The sequence below is a fragment of the Salvelinus alpinus genome, chromosome 5, assembly GCF_045679555.1.
Source record: "Salvelinus alpinus chromosome 5, SLU_Salpinus.1, whole genome shotgun sequence".
Classification (NCBI taxonomy): domain Eukaryota; kingdom Metazoa; phylum Chordata; class Actinopteri; order Salmoniformes; family Salmonidae; genus Salvelinus; species Salvelinus alpinus.
This window is the reverse complement of record NC_092090.1, coordinates 102,897,492-102,923,026: the sequence shown is the minus strand read 5'-3', so window position 1 is coordinate 102,923,026 and position 25,535 is coordinate 102,897,492. Positions and strand designations below refer to the sequence as shown.

The window sequence follows — 25,535 nt, the reverse complement described above, 5'->3', positions numbered from 1 at the left end:
GTAGCTACCCAGCGTTGTTCACATGGAGTCAATGTAGCTACCCAGCGTTGCTCACAGGGAGTCAATGTAGCTACCCAGCGTTGTTCACAGGGAGTCAATGTAGCTCCCCAGCGTTGCTCACAGGGAGTCAATGTAGCTACCCAGCGTTGTTCACAGGGAGTCAATGTAGCTACCCAGCGTTGCTCACAGGGAGTCAATGTAGCTACCCAGCGTTGTTCACAGGGAGTCAATGTAGCTACCAAGCATTGTTCACAGGGAGTCAATGTAGCTACCCAGCGTTGTTCACAGGGAGTCTATGTAGCTACCCAGCGTTGTTCACAAGGAGTCAATGTAGCTACCCAGCGTTGTTCACAGGGAGTCAATGTAGCTACCCAGCGTTGGTCACAGGGAGTCAATGTAGCTACCCAGCGTTGTTCACAGGGAGTCAATGTAGCTACCCAGCGTTGCTCACAGGGAGTCAATGTAGCTACCCAGCGTTGTCTACATGGAGTCAATGTAGCTACCCAGCGTTGTTCACAAGGAGTCAATGTAGCTACCCAGCGTTGTCTACATGGAGTCAATGTAGCTACCCAGCGTTGTTCAAATCAAATCAAATCAAATCAAATTTATTAGTCACATACACATGGTTAGCAGATGTTAATGCGAGTGTAGCGAAATGCTTGTGCTTCTAGTTCCGACAATGCAGTAATAACCAACAAGTAATCTAACCTAACAATTCCACAACTACTACCTTACACACACACACAAGTGTAAAGGGATAAAGAATATGTACATAAAGATATATGAATGAGTGGTGGTACAGAACGGCATGGCAGATGCAGTAGATGGTATAGAGTACGGTATATACATATGAGATGAGTACTGTAGGGTATGTAAACATAAAGTGGCATAGTTTAAAGTGGCTAGTGGTACATGTATTACATAAAGATGGCAAGATGCAGTAGATGATATAGAGTACAGTATATACATATGAGATGGGTAATGTAGGGTATGTAAACATTATATTAAGTGGCATTGTTTAAAGTGGCTAGTGGTACATTTTTACATAATTTCCATCAATTCCCATTTTTAAAGTGGCTGGAGTTGAGTCAGTATGTTGGCAGCGGCCGCTAAATGTTAGTGGTGGCTGTTTAACAGTCTGATGGCCTTGAGATAGAAGCTGTTTTTCAGTCTCTCGGTCCCTGCTTTGATGCACCTGTACTGACCTCGCCTTCTGGATGATAGCGGGGTGAACAGGCAGTGGCTTGGGTGGTTGTTGTCCTTGATGATCTTTATGGCCTTCCTGTGACATCGGGTGGTGTAGGTGTCCTGGAGGGCAGGTAGTTTGCCCCCGGTGATGCGTTCTGCAGACCTCACTACCCTCTGGAGAGCCTTACGGTTGTGGGCGGAGCAGTTGCCGTACCAGGCGGTGATACAGCCCGACAGGATGCTCTCGATTGTGCATCTGTAGAAGTTTGTGAGTGCTTTTGGTGACAAGCCGAATTTCTTCAGCCTCCTGAGGTTGAAGAGGCGCTGCTGCGCCTTCTTCACAACGCTGTCTGTGTGGGTGGACCAATTCAGTTTGTCCGTGATGTGTACACCGAGGAACTTAAAACTTTCCACCTTCTCCACTACTGACCCGTCGATGTGGATAGGGGGGTGCTCCCTCTGCTGTTTCCTGAAGTCCACAATCATCTCCTTTGTTTTGTTGACGTTGAGTGTGAGGTTATTTTCCTGACACCACACTCCGAGGGCCCTCACCTCCTCCCTGTAGGCCGTCTCGTCGTTGTTGGTAATCAAGCCTACCACTGTAGTGTCATCCGCAAACTTGATGATTGAGTTGGAGGCGTGCATGGCCACGCAGTCGTGGGTGAACAGGGAGTACAGGAGAGGGCTCAGAACGCACCCTTGTGGGGCCCCAGTGTTGAGGATCAGCGGGGTGGAGATGTTGTTACCTACCCTCACCACCTGGGGGCGGCCCGTCAGGAAGTCCAGGACCCAGTTGCACAGGGCGGGGTCGAGACCCAGGGTCTCGAGCTTGATGACGAGTTTGGAGGGTACTATGGTGTTGAATGCTGAGCTGTAATCGATGAACAGCATTCTCACATGGGTATTCCTCTTGTCCAGATGGGTTAGGGCAGTGTGGTTGCGATTGCGTCGTCTGTGGACCTATTGGGTCGGTAGCTACCCAGCGTTGTTCACAGGGAGTCAATGTAGCTACCCAGCGTTGTTCACAAGGAGTCAATGTAGCTACCCAGCGTTGTTCACATGGAGTCAATGTAGCTACCCAGCGTTGTTCACAGGGAGTCAATGTAGCTACCCAGCGTTGGTCACAGGGAGTCAATGTAGCTACCCAGCGTTGTTCACATGGAGTCAATGTAGCTACCCAGCGTTGTTCACAGGGAGTCAATGTAGCTACCCAGCGTTGTTCACAGGGAGTCAATGTAGCTACCCAGCGTTGTTCACAGGGAGTCAATGTAGCTACCCAGCGTTGCTCGCAGGCGTCGGGTTTTGGTTTAGTCATTATATACGTGAGGAGATTATTATCAGTCCAAAGTGTAAATGTCCCTTGAGGCTAAACTTTTCACACACAGTACATTTCAAGGCCAAAAACTTGAGTCTGTGGGCAGGAAGAGTGGCATGGCAGAACAGTTTGGAATGAAATGTTGATAGTAGAAAATAATTCCTAGGAAGGATTTGACCCTTCGTACTGAGGGCATCCACAGATCTTTCTTTCTCCATTAGATCCGTCATCTTGGATTTCACATCCACCTTTGTTGGATCCACAGCCACCCCATCATCATTAATGACATGACCCAAAAATCTCATGACTTCTGCGGGAATATGCATTTCTTTGGGCTCAGATTCAGGTTGTGCTGTCTTAGTCTCTGGAACACCAGCTTTAATCTATCCAACACTAGGAGGTTGTCTAAGTAACACAGCAGGCTACTGAAGTTTAGGTCCCAAAAAATGCTGAGCATCATCCTCATAAATGAAAATGCACTGTTGCATAGGCCCTGCGGCATTCAATTGTATTCATGCAGACCCACTGGGGTAGTAAAGGCTGTATACTTTTTATCCTCCTCACACATAGGTATGTTGTAAAAGCCTGATGTCAAGTCCATCGTACTGATGTAGGTGTTGCCCCCTAGGGCTGCAAGACAGTCAGAGTGGTTTGGAAGTGGGTTTCTTTGAGTGTCTTGCATTTAGCCATCTGAATCTGTACATAGACGGAGCCCATCGTCTTGCTTCCACACCATTACTAGAGAAGAAAGCGAAGGTAACCTGCCTAAATGATTACCGCCCCGAAGCAGCCATGAAGTGCTTTGAAAGGCTGGTCATGGTTCACATCAACACCATCATGCCAGAAACCCTAGACCCTCTCCAATTAGCTTACTGCCCCAACAGATCCACAGATGACGCAATCTCAATCACACTCCACACTTCCCTTTCTCACCTGGACAAAAGGAACACCTATGTGAGAATGCTGTTCATTGAATACAGCTCAGTGTTCAATGCCATAGTGCCCACAAAGCTCATCACTAAGCTAAAGACCCAGGTACTAAACACCTCCCTCTGCAACTGGATCCTGGACTTCCTGACGGGCCGCCCCCAGGTGTTAAGAGGAGGCAACAACACATCTGACACACTGATCCTCAACACTGGGACCCCTCAGGGGTGTGTGCTTAGTTCCCTCCTGTACTCCCTGTTCACCCACGACTGCATGGCCAAGCACGACTCCAACACCATCATTACGTTTGCTGACAACACAACAGTGGTAGGCCTGATCACCGACAACGATGAGACAGCCTATAGGGAGGAGGTCAGAGACCTGGTAGTGTGGTGCCAGGCCAACAGCCTCTCTCTCAATGTGAGCAAGACAAAGGAGCTGATCGTGGACTACAGGAAAAGGAGGGCCGAACAGGCCCCCATTAAAATCGTCGGGACTGAAGTGGAGCGGGTCGAGACTTTCAAGGTCCTTGGTGTCCACATCACCAACCAACTATCATGGTCCAAACACACCAAGACAGTTGTGAAGAGGGCAGACAACATATTTTCTACAGCTGCACCATCGAGAGCATCCTAACCGTTTGCATCACCACCTGGTATGGCAACTCCTCGCTATCTGACCGTAAGGCGCTACAGAGGGTAGTGCAAATGGCCCAGTACATCACTGGTGCCAAGCTTCCTGACATCCAGGAACTATATGCCAGGCTGTGTCAGAGGAAGGCCTAACAAATTGTCCAAGATTCCAGTCACCAAAGTCATACACTGTTCTCTCTGCTACGGCACAGCAAGTGGTACCAGAGCGCCAAGTCTAGGACCAAAAGGCTCCTTAACAGCTTCTACACCCAAGCCATAAGACTGCTGAACAACTAATCAAATGGCCACCCAGACAATTTACATTTACCCCCCCTTGTTTTTACACAGCTGCTACTCGCTGTTTATCATCTATGCATAGTCAATTTACAATTACCTCGACTAACCAGTGCCCCCGCACATTGACTCAGTAACGGTACCCCCTGTATATAGCCTCATTATTGTTATGTACATTTCTTGTGTTACTTTTTGATAGATTTTTTTTACTTTAGTTTATTTAGTAAATATTTTATTAACTCTATTTCTTGAACTGCATTGTTGGTTAATGTCACGCCCTGACCTTAGAGAGCTTTTTATGTCTCTATTTTGGGTTTGGGTGTGATTTGGGTGGGCATTCTATGTTCTATTTTCTATGTTTTCGTATTTCTTTGTTTGGTTCTCAATCAGGGTCAGCTGTCTATCGTTGTTTCTGATTGGGAACCATACTTAGGTAGCACTTTTCCCTCCTTTCTATGTGGGAAGTTGTCTTTGTTTGTGGCACTATATGCCCTTAAGCTTCACGGTCGTTTTGGTATTGTTTATTGTTTTGTCTGTGTCATTCTAAATAAAAGGAATATGTACGCTCACGACGCTGCACCTTGGTCCAGTTCTTTCGACGGCCGTGACAGTTAAGGGCTTATAAATAAGCATTTCATGGTAAGGTTGTGTATGGCGCATGTGACAAATACAATTTGTTTTGAAGATAATAGAGTTAAGAAAATATTTACTAAATAAAAAATAAAAAAAACATTTTAAATAAAAAAAGAGCCGAATATATAAGTAAAAGTCTCCTTGTCCGTGAGAGATTTACATCAAAACGTCACGCCAGGGTAAACAAAACGCCACGCCAGGGTAAACAAAACGTCACGCCAGGGTAAGCCTAAACGAAACACACCTCTTATTTTAAGTGTTTCTAAACTCCCCTAATGGAAAAAGGAATGGAGGAAAAACGATTGGTACCCGTTTGGCCGCTAGGTTTTATTGGTATTATGACATGTCCACTGTGAGGCTTTATTGAGGACAGTTTTATAATGTGCAATGTTCCTCTTCCACTCAGCTCATCAACAGTAAATTAGGGTTAGGGTTAATCAACAGTAATTGCTAGCATCCCACTGAACTCACTGTTCTGATCAGAACAGTATCTATCCGGTGGACTTCAGAGATCAAACATAGTATTTAATCACTCTCTCCTTCTCCTTGATTCTTCCAACGTGTTGTTAGATCAACCTCTTTACAACCTGAAAGCAGACTAGTTTTTACCATGTCTTTACAGCTGGCCTATTTAAAGTGTTGATCAAGGTTATGGACCAGGGCCTGGTTTCCCATAGCGATGGAATCTAAGCTTAAGGCTAAATTCATTGTTAGAACCTTCGTAGAGCATCATTAACTTCTTATGGCTGAAGGGGCACTATTGAGTAGCTTGGATGAAGGGGCACTATTGAGTAGCTTGGATGAAGGGTGCCCAGAGTAAACGGCCTGCTCCTCAGTCTCCGGGATTACCGGGATTGCCTGCTCCTCAGTCCCCGGGATTACCGGGATTGCCTGCTCCTCAGTCTCCGGGATTACCGGGATTGCCTGCTCCTCAGTCTCCGGGATTACCGGGATTGCCTGCTCCTCAGTCTCCGGGATTACCGGGATTGCAGCCATAAGAAGTTAAACCTTCAAGCTGTTTCCCAAAACCATTGTTCCTGAAATTGCACTTGAAAACACTTGTTATTTACTGACAGCCTCAGACCACTCATAGAACAGCTAAGTGACTTGTTAGATGTGTTTTTGCCCTTTCGCATCACATTACACACAGAAGATTGCCACTTATTTTTTTTATACATTTTACGTTTTAGTAGAAGCTCGTATCCAGAGTGACAGGAGTAATTGGGGTTAAGTACCTTGCTCAAGGGTACATCAACAGATTTTTCACCTAATCGGCTCAGGGACACAAACCAGCAACCTTTCGGTTACTGGCCCAATACTCCTAACCGCTAGCCTACCTGCCGCCCATAGAATCAAGATGTTTATCTGTCTCTCTGTGACCGCCAAAATTACTTCGGAATGAAGTTGACTACATATATCAAATCAAATTTATTCATAAAGCCCTTCTTACATCAGCTGATATCTCAAAGTGCTGTACAGAAACCCAGCCTAAATAAAAACCCAAACAGGAAGCAATGCAGGTTTAGAAGCATGGTGGCTAGGAAAAACTCCCAAGAAAGGCCAGAACCTAGGAAGAAACCTAGAGAGGAACCAGGCTATAAGGGGTGGCCAGTCTTCTTCTGGCTGTGCCGAGTGGAGATTATAACAGAACGTGGCCAAGATGTTCAAATGTTCATGGATGACCAGCAGGGTCAAAATGATAATCACAGTGGTTGTCGAGGGTGCAACAGGTTAGCACCTATATACAAAGTTGCCAATGTCTTTCAAGTTTTACAAACAAGCGACGGATTAAAGAATAACTAAAAAGTGAGACGACTGCTGAGATGAAGGAAGATAAATAGAGTAGGCTACATAGACCTATACAGTGTATTTCAATCATGGGCTATTGAAATAATTTTTATGTTCAATCAATTTAGTTATTTTTTCTAATTGTAGGCTACTGTAGCTAGAATATGTAATCTGTGATTCGGTGCGTTATTGAGGCATTATTAGAATAATCCGCCTCAAAATGGCTATTAGCAGTGTTAGATAATCATATATTTCTCAGAGCTGATCCGTCGTCAACATTGTGGAATAATTCAAATTTGAAACCAGAAGCCTATCCGACTGCACTGGGTCTTTTTAGATTCTGTCAGTATCAACTCGATGATGCACATGGGGAACGTTGTCTCTGCGTGTTACATCTTCAGCCGTTGTAGGAACGATGATTTAACGATCGTTAAAACACTCTTGAAAGGATATGCATATTCTTGATACCATTTGAAAGGAAAAACGTTGAAGTTTGTGGAAATGTGAAATTAATGTAGGAGAATATAAGACATTAGATCTGATTAAAGATAGTACAAAAAAAAACATGCGTTTTTTTGTTTGTTTTGTACCATCATCTTTGAAATGCAAGAGAAAGGCCATCATGTATTATTCCAGCCCAGGTACAATTTAGATTTTTTGCCACTAGATGGCAGCAGTGTATGTGCAAAGTTTTAGACTGATCGAATGACCCATGGCATTTCTGTTCAAAATGTTGTATCAAGACTGCCCAAATGTGCTTAATTGGTTTATTAATACATTTTCAAGTTCATAATTGTGCACTCTCCTCAAACAATAGCATGGATTATTTCACTGTAATAGCTACTGTAAATAGGACAGTGCAGTTAGATTAACAAGAATTTAAGCTTTCTGCCCATATCAGATATGTCTATGTCCTGGGAAATGTTCTTGTTACTTACAACCTCATGCTAATCACATTAGCCTACGTTAGCTCAACCGTCCCGCAGGGGACACACCGATCTCGTAGAGGTCCGGGCCCTGTTTAGCTTGTATTATTGCTCTGCTGACATCTTGTACTGTTACATGCTTGGTATATGAAGATGGTGTAAAATAACAAGGTATATGAATGGTGAAATCTGTCATGTCCCCCCCAGGTGGATTAAGTTTGAGGAGAAGGTGGAGAAGGGAGGAGAGCGTTGGAGTAAACCCCACGTGGCCACGCTGTCGCTCCACAGTCTGATGGAGCTGCGGACCTGCATCGAGAAAGGAACCATCATGCTGGAACTGGAGGCCTCCACGCTGCCACAGGTCGTTGGTAAGAAAACCCCTGTACTACATTATGACTGACCATAGTATCACTGACCAGACCTTTACTACATTATGACTGACCATATTATCACTGACCAGACCTTTACTACATTATGACTTCTACAGTTCCGTATACAGTTCAGTGACTTACTCCAGCTCAGTTCTAGTCCGTTTACAGTTCAGTGACTTACTCCAGCTCAGTTCTAGTCCGTTTACAGTTTAGTGACTTACTCCATCTCAGTTCTAGTCCGTATACAGTTTAGTGACTTACTCCAGCTCAGTTCTAGTCCGCATACAGTTTAGTGACTTACTCCAGCCCAGTTCTAGTCCGCATACAGTTTAGTGACTTACTCCAGCCCAGTTCTAGTCCGTATACAGTTTAGTGACTTACTCCAGCTCAGTTCTAGTCCGCATACAGTTTAGTGACTTACTCCAGCCCAGTTATACTCCATATACACTATACAATATGTAATTTAACAGATACTCTTATCCAAAGTGACTTACCGTCATGCGTGCATATGTTGCTTATGTATGCGTGTTCCCGGGAATTGAACCCACTATCCTGGCGTTGCAAGAGCCATGCTCTACCAACTGTACTACAGAGGACCACAGATAGGATATGCCCATGGATGCTTGAGGCTGCAGTCCATTGACTTGGTTCCACTGGGCCTGTTCTTTGTGATATATCTAGCTCAGTTTAGTGATGTTCTTTCAGCTTGGCCACTATAGCAGAGCAGGTTCACCGCTGAGTGCTTCTGTTCAGCACAGCAAAGAGCTTCCCCCTCTTCCCTGAATAACCCTAACCCTGAGGCCACAAGCACAGGGTCAGTCTAGTTACATTGAAACCTGCTTAGTAATGTTGTCTACAAGACTTCCTAGAGGGCCCGTCAAGAGTAAATACCAATAAATTTACTGTACAAGAGCAAGTGCCCAAAACACATGCCTGAATATACAAATTAAAGAATTGACTTTAATGGTTGAGTTTGAAGTACAATGGGAGAATGGAGGAGAGGGGTGGAGGGAGGAATGCCATTTAGAATCTCCTCCTTAATGATGACCCCTTCCTTTCCTTTCCCCTTACCTCATATCTCTCTTCCCTATGTCTCATCCTTCTCTTCCCTCCCATCTCATTGGCCCGTTGGCTCTCTGGACGGAGGGGAGGAGGAGGGAATGAGAGGAGATGGAGAGGAAGATATATCACTTTAATTGATTTATGTGCGGTAATGCTGTGTGCTAGGCTGTGTGAGGGGATCCGGGCCCTGCTAGGAGGCCAGCTATCTGAAGGATGGGTCATTAGAGCCAGTAGCAATCAGAAAGAGCCTGGGGCCGCTAACCTTGTTTAGGATTCTGACCCACTTTTTTTTTTAAATACCTTAGACTGAGCTGTGAGGAGATGCATTGGCAAGACACTCTCGTAGCACCAGGGACTAAAAACTGGCCTTCCATTTTGTTCTTAAGATAGGACAAGGATTTCTAATCTACCAAATCAAATCAGGGACTAAAAACTGGCCTTCCATTTTGTTCTTAAGATAGTACAAGGCATTTCTAATCAAGCAAATCAAAATCAAATTTTATTTGTCACATGCGCTGAATACAACAGGTGTAGAACTTACCGTGAAATGCCTACTTACAAGCCCTTAACCAACATTGCAGTTTTAAGAAAATAGAGTTAAGAAAATATTTACAAAATAAATTTAAGTAAATAAAAAATCTAAATAAAAAAGGAAAACAATAAAAATAAAATTAATGAGACTATATACACAGGGTTTTGGTACCGAATCAATGTGTGGGGGTACAGGTTAGTAATGAGGCTATATACACGGGGTACTGGTACCGAGTCAATGTGTGGGGGTACAGGTTAGTAATGAGGCTATATACACGGGGTACTGGTACCGAGTCAATGTGTGGGGGTACAGGTTAGTAATGAGGCTATATACACGGGGTACTGGTACCGAGTCAATGTGTGGGGGTACAGGTTAGTAATGAGGCTATATACACGGGGTACTGGTACCGAGTCAATGTGTGGGGGTACAGGTTAGTCGAGGTAATTTGCACATGTAGGTAGGGGTAAAGTGACTATTCACAGATAATAAAAAGTGAGTGGGGGGGGTCAATGTAAATAGTCCAGGTGGCCATTTGATTAATTGTTCAACGATCTTATGGCTTGGTGGTAGAAGCTGTTGGGGGTAGAAGCTGTTGGGGGTAGAAGCTGTTGGGGGTAGAAGCTGTTGGGGGTAGAAGCTGTTGGTGGTAGAAGCTGTTGGTGGTAGAAGCTGTTGGGGGTAGAAGCTGTTGGGGGTAGAAGCTGTTGGGGGTAGAAGCTGTTGGTGGTAGAAGCTGTTGGGGGTAGAAGCTGTTGGGGGTAGAAGCTGTTGGGGGTAGAAGCTGTTGGTGGTAGAAGCTGTTGGGGGTAGAAGCTGTTGGGGGTAGAAGCTGTTGGGGGTAGAAGCTGTTGGGGGGTAGAAGCTGTTGGGGGTAGAAGCTGTTGGGGGTAGAAGCTGTTGGGGGTAGAAGCTGTTAAGGAACATGCAGGTAACACCAACAGGTATTGAATATAATACCCTCAATGTGTTGGGTGGTGGTACACCAACAGGTATTGAATATAATACCCTCAATGTGTTGGGTGGTGGTACACCAACAGGTATTGAATATAATACCCTCAATGTGTTGGGTGGTGGTACACCAACAGGTATTGAATATAATACCCTCAATGTGTTGGGTGGTGGTACACCAACAGGTATTGAATAGAATGCCCTCAATGTGTTGGGTGGTGGTACACCAACAGGTACTGAATATAATACCCTCAATGTGTTGGGTGGTGGTACACCAACAGGTATTGAATATAATACCCTCAATGTGTTTGGTGGTGGTACACCAACAGGTATTGAATATAATACCCTCAATGTGTTGGGTGGTGGTACACCAACAGGTATTGAATATAACACCCTCAATGTGTTGGGTGGTGGTACACCAACAGGTATTGAATATAATACCCTCAATGTGTTGGGTGGTGGTACACCAACAGGTATTGAATATAATACCCTCAATGTGTTGGGTGGTGGTACATCAACAGGTATTGAATAGAATGCCCTCAATGTGTTGGGTGGTGGTACACCAACAGGTACTGAATATAATACCCTCAATGTGTTGGGTGGTGGTACACCAACAGGTATTGAATATAATACCCTCAATGTGTTGGGTGGTGGTACACCAACAGGTATTGAATATAATACCCTCAATGTGTTGGGTGGTGGTACACCAACAGGTATTGAATATAATGTGTGGGATGGTTGTCCGTCCTTTCTCGCTGTTGTCATGTTTGTTTCCAGTCTGTTGGACAAACTAGATAGTGAACAGTTTTTGGACAACATACTGGTAGTACCTTGGCATAGTTTTAAAGCTGCTTTACAGTTTCTATAACTATATACATCACATTTCAATCAAATTCATTTTTACAGTGGCCTGTGTCACATTGATGTCATGAACATTGTATTGTCTTTGACATTGTCGTTGATGTTACGAAGTATAAATACAACACATGCCATCAGCAGCAAGGTTGTCCAAATAGCATACCTGCTATCTTTTAACACCAATACATCCATCTGTTGAATAATATATTTAGGATATGTCAACATAGCAAGCTAGACAACTAGTAGTAGTAACAGTGTCTTACCTGTTATAGAGAGGATATGTCAACATAGCAAGCCAGACAACTAGTAGTAGTAACAGTGTCTTACCTGTTATAGAGAGGATATGTCAACCAAGCCAGACATCTAGTAGTAGTAACAGTGTCTTACCTGTTATAGAGAAGATATGTCAACGTAACAAGCCAGACAACTAGTGGTAGTAACAGTGTCTTACATGTTATAGAGAGGATATGTCAACGTAACAAGCCAGACAACTAGTGGTAGTAAAAGTGTCTTACCTGTTATAGAGAAGATATGTCAACGTAACAAGCCAGACAACTAAAAGTAAACAGTGTTATCGTTCTTTGCTTGTAGTGATTTCTTCCTCTGCTCCTCCATCCCTCCATCTTCCTCTGCTCCTCCATCCCTCCATCTTCCTCTGCTCCTCCATCCCTCCATCTTCCTCTGCTCCTCCATCCCTCCCTCTTCCTCTGTTCCTCCATCCCTCCATCTTCCTCTGTTCCTCCATCCCTCCATCTTCCTCTGTTCCTCCATCCCTCCATCTTCCTCTGCTCCTCCATCCCTCCATCTTCCTCTGCTCCTCCATCCCTCCATCTTCCTCTGCTCCTCCATATCTCCATCTTCCTCTGCTCCTCCATCCCTCCATCTTCCTCTGCTCCTCCATCCCTCCATCTTCCTCTGCTCCTCCATATCTCCATCTTCCTCTGCTCCTCCATATCTCCATCTTCTTCTGCTCCTCCATCCCTCTATCTTCCTCTGCTCCTCCATCGATCCCTCCATCTTCCTCTGCTCCTCCATCCCTCCATCTCTCTCTGCTCCTCCATCCCTCCATCTCTCTGTCTCTATCTTCCTCTGCTCCTCCATCCCTCCATCTTCCTCTGCTCCTCCATCCCTCCATCTCTCTCTGTCTCTATCTTCCTCTGCTCCTCCATATCTCCATCTTCCTCTGCTCCTCCATCCCTCCATCTCTCTCTGCTCCTCCATCCCTCTATCTTCCTCTGCTCCTCCATCCCTTCATCTCTCTCTGTCTCTATCTTCCTCTGCTCCTCCATCCCTCCATCTTCCTCTGCTCCTCCATCCCTCCATCTTCCTCTGCTCCTCCATCGATCCCTCCATCTTCCTCTGCTCCTCCATCCCTCCATCTTCCTCTGCTCCTCCATCCCTCCATCTCTCTGTCTCTATCTTCCTCTGCTCCTCCATCCCTCCATCTTCCTCTGCTCCTCCATCCCTCCATCTTCCTCTACTCCTCCATCGATCCCTCCATCTTCCTCTGCTCCTCCATCCCTCCATCTTCCTCTGCTCCTCCATCCCTCCATCTCTCTGTCTCTATCTTCCTCTGCTCCTCCATCCCTCTATCTTCCTCTGCTCCTCCATCCCTCCATCTTCCTCTGTTCCTCCATCCCTCTATCTTCCTCTGCTCCTCCATCCCTCCATCTTCCTCTGCTCCTCCATCTCTCCATCTTCCTCTGCTCCTCCATCTCGCTCTGCTCCTCCATCCCTCCATCTCTCTGTCTCTATCTTCCTCTGCTCCTCCATCCCTCCATCTCTCTCTGCTCCCCCATCCCTCCATCTCTCTCTGCTCCTCCATCCCTCCATCTCTCCCTGTCTCTATCTTCCTCTGCTCCTCCATCCCTCCATCTTCCTCTGCTCCTCCATCCCTCCATCTTCCTCTGCTCCTCCATCTTCCTCTGCTCCTCCATCCCTCCATCTCTCTCTGCTCCTCCATCCCTCCATCTTCCTCTGCTCCTCCATCCCTCCATCTTCCTCTGTTCCTCCATCCCTCCATCTTCCTCTGTTCCTCCATCCCTCCATCTTCCTCTGTCTCCATCTTCCTCTGCTCCTCCATCCCTCCATCTTCCTCTGCTCCTCCATCTTCATCTGCTCCTCCATCCCTCCATCTCTCTCTGCTCCTCCATCCCTCCATCTTCCTCTGCTCCTCCATCCCTCCATCTTCCTCTGTTCCTCCATCCCTCCATCTTCCTCTGTTCCTCCATCCCTCCATCTTCCTCTGTCTCCATCTTCCTCTGCTCCTCCATCCCTCCATCTTCCTCTGCTCCTCCATCCCTCCATCTTCCTCTGTTCCTCCATCCCTCCATCTTCCTCTGTCTCCATCTTCCTCTGCTCCTCCATCCCTCCATCTTCCTCTGCTCCTCCATCCCTCCATCTTCCTCTGTCTCCATCTTCCTCTGTTCCTCCATCCCTCCATCTTCCTCTGCTCCTCCATCTTCCTCTGCTCCTCCATCCCTCCATCTTCCTCTGCTCCTCCATCCCTCCATCTTCCTCTGTTCCTCCATCCCTCCATCTTCCTCTGTTCCTCCATCCCTCCATCTTCCCCTGTCTCCATCTTCCTCTGCTCCTCCATCCCTCCATCTTCCTCTGCTCCTCCATCCCTCCATCTTCCTCTGCTCCTCCATCCCTCTATCTTCCTCTGCTCCTCCATCCCTCCATCTTCCTCTGTCTCCATCTTCCTCTGCTCCTCCATCCCTCCATCTTCCTCTGCTCCTCCATCCCTCCATCTTCCTCTGCTCCTCCATCCCTCCATCTTCCTCTGTTCCTCCATCCCTCCATCTTCCTCTGCTCCTCCATCCCTCTATCTTCCTCTGCTCCTCCATCCCTCCACTTCCTCTGCTCCTCCATCCCTCTATCTTCCTCTGCTCCTCCATCCCTCCATCTTCCTCTGCTCCTCCATCCCTCCATCTTCCTCTGCTCCTCCATCCCTCCATCTTCCTCTGCTCCTCCATCCCTCCATCTTCCTCTGCTCCTCCATCCCTCCATCTTCCTCTGCTCCTCCATCCCTCCATCTTCCTCTGCTCCTCCATCCCTCCATCTTCCTCTGCTCCTCCATCCCTCCATCTTCCTCTGTCTCCATCTTCCTCTGCTCCTCCATCCCTCCATCTTCCTCTGCTCCTCCATCCCTCCATCTTCCTCTGTTCCTCCATCCCTCCATCTTCCTCTGTCTCCATCTTCCTCTGCTCCTCCATCCCTCCATCTTCCTCTGCTCCTCCATCCCTCCATCTTCCTCTGTCTCCATCTTCCTCTGTTCCTCCATCCCTCCATATTCCTCTGCTCCTCCATCTTCCTCTGCTCCTCCATCCCTCCATCTTCCTCTGCTCCTCCATCCCTCCATCTTCCTCTGTTCCTCCATCCCTCCATCTTCCTCTGTTCCTCCATCCCTCCATCTTCCTCTGTCTCCATCTTCCTCTGCTCCTCCATCCCTCCATCTTCCTCTGCTCCTCCATCCCTCCATCTTCCTCTGCTCCTCCATCCCTCTATCTTCCTCTGCTCCTCCATCCCTCCATCTTCCTCTGTCTCCATCTTCCTCTGCTCCTCCATCCCTCCATCTTCCTCTGCTCCTCCATCCCTCCATCTTCCTCTGCTCCTCCATCCCTCCATCTTCCTCTGTTCCTCCATCCCTCCATCTTCCTCTGCTCCTCCATCCCTCTATCTTCCTCTGCTCCTCCATCCCTCCACTTCCTCTGCTCCTCCATCCCTCTATCTTCCTCTGCTCCTCCATCCCTCCATCTTCCTCTGCTCCTCCATCCCTCCATCTTCCTCTGCTCCTCCATCCCTCCATCTTCCTCTGCTCCTCCATCCCTCCATCTTCCTCTGCTCCTCCATCCCTCCATCTTCCTCTGCTCCTCCATCCCTCCATCTTCCTCTGCTCCTCCATCCCTCCATCTTCCTCTGCTCCTCCATCCCTCCATCTCTCTCTGTCTATAACAGAGTTGATCACAAACAGCCAGATAGAGAGCGGTCTGCTGAAGGCGGAGCTAAAGGACAAGGTGACGTACACGTTGCTACGGAAACATCGCCACCAGACGAAGAAGTCCAACCTGCGCTCGCTAGCTGACATCGGCAAGACGGTCTCCAGTGCAAGTAGGCTCTTTACCAACCTGGATAATGCAGTGTCTTTACCAACCTGGATAACGCTAATACATGTGTCACCTTTAATCTGCTATGTTTTTTATAATTTCCCCATTAATGTTAGGAATCAATATTTTGGAAAAAATCTTGTTTTTGTTGTCTGTGTTCTCAACGCAGGTTTCTTTTATTTATTGTGGTGAAAAGTTTGGTGGACAGGCAGACAGTGTAGAGTTCTATCAGTGAACCTTTACTGCCCCCCCATCAGCACACATCACCTTTAAGAGAAGAGTTGAGATGCCCCATCAGCACACATTACCTTTAAGAGAAGAGTTGAGATGCTCCCATCAGCACACATCACCTTTAAGAGAAGAGTTGAGATGCCCCCATCAGCACACATCACCTTTAAGAGAAGAGTTGAGATGCCCCATCAGCACACATTACCTTTAAGAGAAGAGTTGAGATGCCCCCATCAGCACACATCACCTTTAAGAGAAGAGTTGAGATGCCCCATCAGCACACATCACCTTTAAGAGAAGAGTTGAGATGCCCCCATCAGCACACATCACCTTTAAGAGAAGAGTTGAGATGTCCCCATCAGCACACATCACCTTTAAGAGAAGAGTTGAGATGCCCCCATCAGCACACATCACCTTTAAGAGAATAGTTGAGATGCCCCATCAGCACACATCACCTTTAAGAGAAGAGTTGAGATGCCCCATCAGCACACATCACCTTTAAGAGAAGAGTTGAGATGCCCCCATCAGCACACATCACCTTTAAGAGAAGAGTTGAGATGCCCCCATCAGCACACATCACCTTTAAGAGAAGAGTTGAGAGGCCCCCATCAGCACACATCACCTTTAAGAGAAGAGTTGAGATGCCCCCATCAGCACACATCACCTTTAAGAGAAGAGTTGAGATGCCCCATCAGCACACATCACCTTTAAGAGAAGAGTTGAGATGCCCCATCAGCACACATCACCTTTAAGAGAAGAGTTGAGATGCCCCCATCAGCACACATCACCTTTAAGAGAAGAGTTGAGATGCCCCCATCAGCACACATCACCTTTAAGAGAAGAGTTGAGATGCCCCCATCAGCACACATCACCTTTAAGAGAAGAGTTGAGATGCCCCCATCAGCACACATCACCTTTAAGAGAAGAGTTGAGATGCCCCATCAGCACACATCACCTTTAAGAGAAGAGTTGAGATGCTCCCATCAGCACACATCACCTTGTTGATTCTGTAGAGTAAATGCTGATAGCTGTTGGACATGTAGAACCAGACTGGTTGATTCTGTAGAGTAAATGCTGATAGCTGTTGGACATGTAGAACCAGACTGGTTGATTCTGTAGAGTAAATGCTGATAGCTGTTGGACATGTAGGACCAGACTGGTTGATTCTGTAGAGTAAATGCTGATAGCTGTTGGACATGTAGGACCAGACTGGTTGATTCTGTAGAGTAAATGCTGATAGCTGTTGGACATGTAGGACCAGACTGGTTGATTCTGTAGAGTAAATGCTGATAGCTGTTGGACATGTAGAACCAGACTGGTTGATTCTGTAGAGTAAATGCTGATAGCTGTTGGACATGTAGAACCAGACTGGTTGATTCTGTAGAGTAAATGCTGATAGCTGTTGGACATGTAGGACCAGACTGGTTGATTCTGTAGAGTAAATGCTGATAGCTGTTGGACATGTAGGACCAGACTGGTTGATTCTGTAGAGTAAATGCTGATAGCTGTTGGACATGTAGGACCAGACTGGTTGATTCTGTAGAGTAAATGCTGATAGCTGTTGGACATGTAGGACCAGACTGGTTGATTCTGTAGAGTAAATGCTGATAGCTGTTGGACATGTAGGACCAGACTGGTTGATTCTGTAGAGTAAATGCTGATAGCTGTTGGACATGTAGGACCAGACTGGTTGATTCTGTAGAGTAAATGCTGATAGCTGTTGGACATGTAGAACCAGACTGGTTGATTCTGTAGAGTAAATGCTGATAGCTGTTGGACATGTAGGACCAGACTGGTTGATTCTGTAGAGTAAATGCTGATAGCTGTTGGACATGTAGGACCAGACTGGTTGATTCTGTAGAGTAAATGCTGATAGCTGTTGGACATGTAGGACCAGACTGGTTGATTCTGTAGAGTAAATGCTGATAGCTGTTGGACATGTAGGACCAGACTGGTTGATTCTGTAGAGTAAATGCTGATAGCTGTTGGACATGTAGGACCAGACTGGTTGATTCTGTAGAGTAAATGCTGATAGCTGTTGGACATGTAGAACCAGACTGGTTGATTCTGTAGAGTAAATGCTGATAGCTGTTGGACATGTAGGACCAGACTGGTTGATTCTGTAGAGTAAATGCTGATAGCTGTTGGACATGTAGGACCAGACTGGTTGATTCTGTAGAGTAAATGCTGATAGCTGTTGGACATGTAGGACCAGACTGGTTGATTCTGTAGAGTAAATGCTGATAGCTGTTGGACATGTAGGACCAGACTGGTTGATTCTGTAGAGTAAATGCTGATAGCTGTTGGACATGTAGAACCAGACTGGTTGATTCTGTAGAGTAAATGCTGATAGCTGTTGGACATGTAGGACCAGACTGGTTGATTCTGTAGAGTAAATGCTGATAGCTGTTGGACATGTAGGACCAGACTGGTTGATTCTGTAGAGTAAATGCTGATAGCTGTTGGACATGTAGGACCAGACTGGTTGATTCTGTAGAGTAAATGCTGATAGCTGTTGGACATGTAGGACCAGACTGGTTGATTCTGTAGAGTAAATGCTGATAGCTGTTGGACATGTAGAACCAGACTGGTTGATTCTGTAGAGTAAATGCTGATAGCTGTTGGACATGTAGGACCAGACTGGTTGATTCTGTAGAGTAAATGCTGATAGCTGTTGGACATGTAGGACCAGACTGGTTGATTCTGTAGAGTAAATGCTGATAGCTGTTGGACATGTAGGACCAGACTGGTTGATTCTGTAGAGTAAATGCTGATAGCTGTTGGACATGTAGGACCAGACTGGTTGATTCTGTAGAGTAAATGCTGATAGCTGTTGGACATGTAGGACCAGACTGGTTGATTCTGTAGAGTAAATGCTGATAGCTGTTGGACATGTAGGACCAGACTGGTTGATTCTGTAGAGTAAATGCTGATAGCTGTTGGACATGTAGGACCAGACTGGTTGATTCTGTAGAGTAAATGCTGATAGCTGTTGGACATGTAGGACCAGACTGGTTGATTCTGTAGAGTAAATGCTGATAGCTGTTGGACATGTAGGACCAGACTGGTTGATTCTGTAGAGTAAATGCTGATAGCTGTTGGACATGTAGAACCAGACTGGTTGATTCTGTAGAGTAAATGCTGATAGCTGTTGGACATGTAGGACCAGACTGGTTGATTCTGTAGAGTAAATGCTGATAGCTGTTGGACATGTAGAACCAGACTGGTTGATTCTGTAGAGTAAATGCTGATAGCTGTTGGACATGTAGGACCAGACTGGTTGATTCTGTAGAGTAAATGCTGATAGCTGTTGGACATGTAGGACCAGACTGGTTGATTCTGTAGAGTAAATGCTGATAGCTGTTGGACATGTAGGACCAGATTTTAAATGTGCCAAGTTTGCATAATATTCACATTTAAGAAATGGAACGAAAAGTCCTAAACCTCAAGTGAACTGTACTGAACATAGTTCCTTATCGAACAGGGATGTTCTATGGCAGAACAGTAGAACCAAGTCATTCACATCAGTTTAGATGTAGAATTCATTTAGTTAAGCTGAGGCTGTTCTGGAGTTGAACTTTTCATTTAATCTTTCATTGCTGTAAAATCATAACACTGAATTCATCATCATACACAGATTTTTGTTTGATTATATTAATCAATGATAAATAAAATAAATATCTGGTCGGAACAGATTTCATGGTATTAAAGGTGATCAGTTTCCCAGGTAACCTTGGGTCTGTAAATAATCTGTTTTTTATTACCTGCTCTGACATTTATAACAATGACTGGTTAATGGAACATCGAAGTCATCGATCTGTTTTATTGATATGTTGTAGTGGTGAAAAGGACATTTTAATTAATTAGTGGAATTTTTCACATCGATTTGTGTGTATCAACCAGCTTTGGTTTTCAATAAAATACACTATATAATACCAGATTGGTTTCACAGTAACTTTATGCAGTTACTGCTAACATCACCCCCATGTCCTCCAAAACACAATACAATATAGGCAGGATACTTGACCACGTGATTAAGCATTTATATAATGTAGCAGAAATGACTAACTCATTTTCGACCAAATGAGCAGTTACTGCCTTTTTGCTTTGTAGGTCAGTGTAGTGGTATATTGTAACAGATCCTATGTAACTATAGTGGTCTAACATAACAGATCCAATGTAACTAAGTATGTCCAAGCCGAAACTCTGTTCTTTCCAGATAACCATCTTTCACTCTGCTTCACCAGTTTATCTATCATTTCCTGTTCTATCTGCTTCTCTTTTAACCCTACCCTTACTCATTTGAGTCTGTCTGACTAACTAACACTGTATAATTCCACTGCTTCTGTCTGTCTAACTAACACTGTATAATTCCACTGCTTCTGTCTGTCTAACTAACACTGTATAATTCCACTGCTTCTGTCTGTCTAACTAACACTTGCCTTTGATTAATCCACTATTTTTCTCCCTCCTTCTTTCTTTCCTTTCTTCCATTCCTCCTGCTCCCTTTGCTTCTGTCTTCCGTGGGTTGGGTTCTGCCACTTAAGCCCGTAGTCCGCTTGAAAACTCAGTGCCTTGTCTAACAGTCCGTGCCTCATTGGAGGAGCTGCAGACCCAACGAAGCCCCAGCATGGACTGGCTTAGTAAGTCATGCTACTGTATTGTAGATCTCCAGCATCATAGACTGGCCAAGTATGTTCTCATTCGAAATCTGGAGCTAGTGTTGGTCCATAGATCCAAACAACCAGCTGTCCCCTTTCCCCCACTGTATCTTATCACAAATAAGTTATTTTCTTTCATGAGGAATCTGCCTCGTTAGGCCAGAACAGAGCCGCTTATCTGTCCTCCATGATAGATCTTAGATGACTGGAATTCAATTCTGACAGTTGTCATCCAAATTTAGTCCATTCTACCTAGTCTACTAAATCCACACAGATTAACACCAAGTCTGAATGTTATTCACACCCTATTTTTAGAGAAGGTATTTTTCCCCAGTGACAACATAGAAAAGGCCATTTTCCTCTGGGTGCATCAAACTGACTGTCCCCCTCTATCTATCCAGAGGAATGAGGTAACAAACTGTTGAATCACTACAGTGACATCAGATTTATGTTCACAGATGTATTGCCTTCAGCAGTATCTCCACCCTGCAGTGTCGGCTGGTACACTGTGTGTTCTGCTGTCTCCATTCAGTTCAGTCTTTAACAGCAGAGTAGGTTGTTAACCTTCAAGGCTGTTGTTCACTCATAGGCAGTCCAAACACCACACATCGGAACCTGGCCTCAAGCAGCATGAACGACATCTCCGACAAACCAGAGAAAGACCAGGTGAGTTTCTATTGGTTGACCTCTCCGTTCAATGTCCCAAACAAGTGTCAGTAACTGTGTTCTTCAGAGAATGTTAGCTGTTTGAACTTCAATAGTTACTGGACCTAGTTGCCTAGGGAGAAACCATTTTTTAAAATTGTTATTAGCTAGGTTTCCATCCAATTGGCAACATATTTTCATGTGAATATTCTAAAATCTGCATATAGAAAATATTTTCAACTCTACCAATGGTTATGTCACAAAAACTATTGTGTTAAATAGCAACTGTGCCCACCCTGGTCTTGGCACGTGCACTCTAGCCAACAGCTCGCAGATAGTGCAGGTAAGCTAGCCTACGTGATGGGATTATTATGGATAGAGAGAGAATATTTGTATTTGTCTAACGACATTCAAGCATCAATCGTTATGTCACCAGATGGGTTGTAGGAGGCCCTCCTCCCTAACCCACCAAGGTGCATGGCCCTCCTCCAGCCCTAACCCACCAAGGTGCATGGCCCTCCTCCCTAACCCACCAAGGTGCATGGCCCTCCTCCCTAACCCACCAAGGTGCATTGACCTCCTCCCTAACCCACCAAGGTGCATTGACCTCCTCCCTAACCCACCAAGGTGCATTGACCTCCCTAACCCACCAAGGTGCATGGCCCTCCTCCCTAACCCACCAAGGTGCATGGCCCTCCTCCCTAACCCACCAAGGTGCATTGACCTCCTCCCTAACCCACCAAGGTGCATTGACCTCCTCCCTAACCCACCAAGGTGCATGGACCTCCTCCCTAACCCACCAAGGTGCAGGGCCCTCCTCCCTAACCCACCAAGGTGCATGGCCCTCCTCCCTAACCCACTAAGGTGCATGGCCCTCCTCCCTAACCCAACAAGGTGCATTGACCTCCTCCCTAACCCACCAAGGTGCATTGACCTCTTCCCTAACCCACCAAGGTGCATGGCCCTCCTCCCTAACCCACCAAGGTGCATGGCCCTCCTCCCTAACCCACCAAGGTGCATGGCCCTCCTCCCTAACCCACCAAGGTGCATGGCCCTCCTCCCTAACCCACCAAGGTGCATGGCCCTCCTCCCTAACCCACCAAGGTGCATGGCCCTCCTCCCTAACCCACCAAGGTGCATGGCCCTCCTCCAACCCTAACCCACCAAGGTGCATGGCCTTCCTCCAACCCTAACCCACCAAGGTGCATGGCCCTCCTCCCTAACCCACCAAGGTGCATTGACCTCCTCCATAACCCACCAAGGTGCATGGCCCTCCTCCCTAACCCACCAAGGTGCATGGCCCTCCTCCCTAACCCACCAAGGTGCATGGCCCTCCTCCCTAACCCACCAAGGTGCATGGCCCTCCTCCAACCCTAACCCACCAAGGTGCATGGCCCTCCTCCCTAACCCACCAAGGTGCATGGCCCTCCTCCCTAACCCACCAAGGTGCATTGAGCTCCTCCCTAACCCACCAAGGTGCATGGCCCTCCTCCCTAACCCACCAAGATGCATTGACCTCCTCCCTAACCCACCAAGGTGCATGGCCCTCCTCCCTAACCCACCAAGGTGCATGGCCCTCCTCCAACCCTAACCCACCAAGGTGCATTGCCCTCCTCCCTAACCCACCAAGGTGCATGGCCCTCCTCCAACCCTAACCCACCAAGGTGCATGGCCCTCCTCCCTAACCCACCAAGGTGCATGGCCCTCCTCCCTAACCCAACAAGGTGCATTGACCTCCTCCCTAACCCAACAAGGTGCATGGCCCTCCTCCCTAACCCACCAAGGTGAATTGACCTCCTCCTTAACCCACCAAGGTGCATTGAACTCCTCCCTAACCCACCAAGGTGCATGGCCCTCCTCCCTAACCCACCAAGGTGCATGGCCCTCCTCCAACCCTAACCCACCAAGGTTCATGGCCCTCCTCCCTAACCCACCAAGGTGCATTGCCCTCCTCCCAAACCCACCAAGGTGCATGGCCCTCCTCCCTAACCCACCAAGGTGCATGGCCCTCCTCCCTAACCCACCAAGGTGCATGGCCCTCCTCCAACCCTAACCCACTAAGGTTCATTGCCCTCCTCCCTAACCCACCAAGGTGCATGGCCCTCCTCCAACCCTAACCCACCAAGGTGCATGGCCCTCATCCCTAACCCACCAAGGTGCATTGACCTCCTCCCTAACCCACCAAGGTGCATGGCCCTCCTCCCTAACTCAACAAGGTGCATTGTCCTCCTCCCTAACCCACCAAGGTGCATGGCCCTCCTCCCTAACCCACCAAGGTGCATTGACCTCCTCCCTAACCCACCAAGGTGCATGGCCCTCCTCCCTAACTCAACAAGGTGCATGGCCCTCCTCCCTAACCCACCAAGGTGCATTGACCTCCTCCCTAACCCACCAAGGTGCATGGCCCTCCTCCCTAACCCACCAAGGTGCATGGCCCTCCTCCCTAACCCACCAAGGTGCATGGCCCTCCTCCCTAACCCACCAAGGTGCATGGCCCTCCTCCCTAACTCAACAAGGTGCATTGTCCTCCAGCCCTAACCCACCAAGGTGCATGGCCCTCCTCCCTAACCCACCAAGGTGCATGGCCCTCCTCCCTAACCCACCAAGGTGCATTGACCTCCTCCCTAACCCACCAAGGTGCATTGACCTCCTCCCTAACCCACCAAGGTGCATGGCCCTCCTCCAACCCTAACCCACCAAGGTGCATGGCCCTCCTCCCTAACCCACCAAGGTGCATGGCCCTCCTCCCTAACCCACCAAGGTGCATTGACCTCCTCCCTAACCCACCAAGGTGCATTGACCTCCTCCCTAACCCACCAAGGTGCATGGACCTCCTCCCTAACCCACCAAGGTGCAGGGCCCTCCTCCCTAACCCACCAAGGTGCATGGCCCTCCTCCCTAACCCACTAAGGTGCATGGCCCTCCTCCCTAACCCAACAAGGTGCATTGACCTCCTCCCTAACCCACCAAGGTGCATTGACCTCTTCCCTAACCCACCAAGGTGCATGGCCCTCCTCCCTAACCCACCAAGGTGCATGGCCCTCCTCCCTAACCCACCAAGGTGCATGGCCCTCCTCCCTAACCCACCAAGGTGCATGGCCCTCCTCCCTAACCCACCAAGGTGCATGGCCCTCCTCCCTAACCCACCAAGGTGCATGGCCCTCCTCCCTAACCCACCAAGGTGCATGGCCCTCCTCCAACCCTAACCCACCAAGGTGCATGGCCTTCCTCCAACCCTAACCCACCAAGGTGCATGGCCCTCCTCCCTAACCCACCAAGGTGCATTGACCTCCTCCATAACCCACCAAGGTGCATGGCCCTCCTCCCTAACCCACCAAGGTGCATGGCCCTCCTCCCTAACCCACCAAGGTGCATGGCCCTCCTCCCTAACCCACCAAGGTGCATGGCCCTCCTCCAACCCTAACCCACCAAGGTGCATGGCCCTCCTCCCTAACCCACCAAGGTGCATGGCCCTCCTCCCTAACCCACCAAGGTGCATTGAGCTCCTCCCTAACCCACCAAGGTGCATGGCCCTCCTCCCTAACCCACCAAGGTGCATTGACCTCCTCCCTAACCCACCAAGGTGCATGGCCCTCCTCCCTAACCCACCAAGGTGCATGGCCCTCCTCCAACCCTAACCCACCAAGGTGCATTGCCCTCCTCCCTAACCCACCAAGGTGCATGGCCCTCCTCCAACCCTAACCCACCAAGGTGCATGGCCCTCCTCCCTAACCCACCAAGGTGCATGGCCCTCCTCCCTAACCCACCAAGGTGCATTGACCTCCTCCCTAACCCAACAAGGTGCATGGCCCTCCTCCCTAACCCACCAAGGTGAATTGACCTCCTCCTTAACCCACCAAGGTGCATTGAACTCCTCCCTAACCCACCAAGGTGCATGGCCCTCCTCCCTAACCCACCAAGGTGCATGGCCCTCCTCCAACCCTAACCCACCAAGGTTCATGGCCCTCCTCCCTAACCCACCAAGGTGCATTGCCCTCCTCCCAAACCCACCAAGGTGCATGGCCCTCCTCCCTAACCCACCAAGGTGCATGGCCCTCCTCCCTAACCCACCAAGGTGCATGGCCCTCCTCCAACCCTAACCCACTAAGGTTCATTGCCCTCCTCCCTAACCCACCAAGGTGCATGGCCCTCCTCCAACCCTAACCCACCAAGGTGCATGGCCCTCATCCCTAACCCACCAAGGTGCATTGACCTCCTCCCTAACCCACCAAGGTGCATGGCCCTCCTCCCTAACCCACCAAGGTGCATTGTCCTCCTCCCTAAACCACCAAGGTGCATGGCCCTCCTCCCTAACCCACCAAGGTGCATTGACCTCCTCCCTAACCCACCAAGGTGCATGGCCCTCCTCCCTAACTCAACAAGGTGCATGGCCCTCCTCCCTAACCCACCAAGGTGCA

General features: G+C 47.8%; 1 protein-coding gene across 3 annotated transcripts in view; it reads left to right on the top strand.

The window, feature by feature from the left end:
- The window catches only part of slc4a4a (solute carrier family 4 member 4a), a 249,535-nt gene that overhangs the window by 119,618 nt on the left and 104,382 nt on the right, over positions 1-25,535 (top strand). For all 3 annotated transcript variants that reach the window (XM_071404435.1, XM_071404436.1, XM_071404437.1), the window contains 3 exons: positions 7,911-8,071; positions 15,435-15,587; positions 21,062-21,138. In XM_071404435.1, coding sequence (XP_071260536.1) covers positions 7,911-8,071; positions 15,435-15,587; positions 21,062-21,138 — 391 coding nt within the window. The remainder of the gene's footprint in view (positions 1-7,910; positions 8,072-15,434; positions 15,588-21,061; positions 21,139-25,535) is intronic.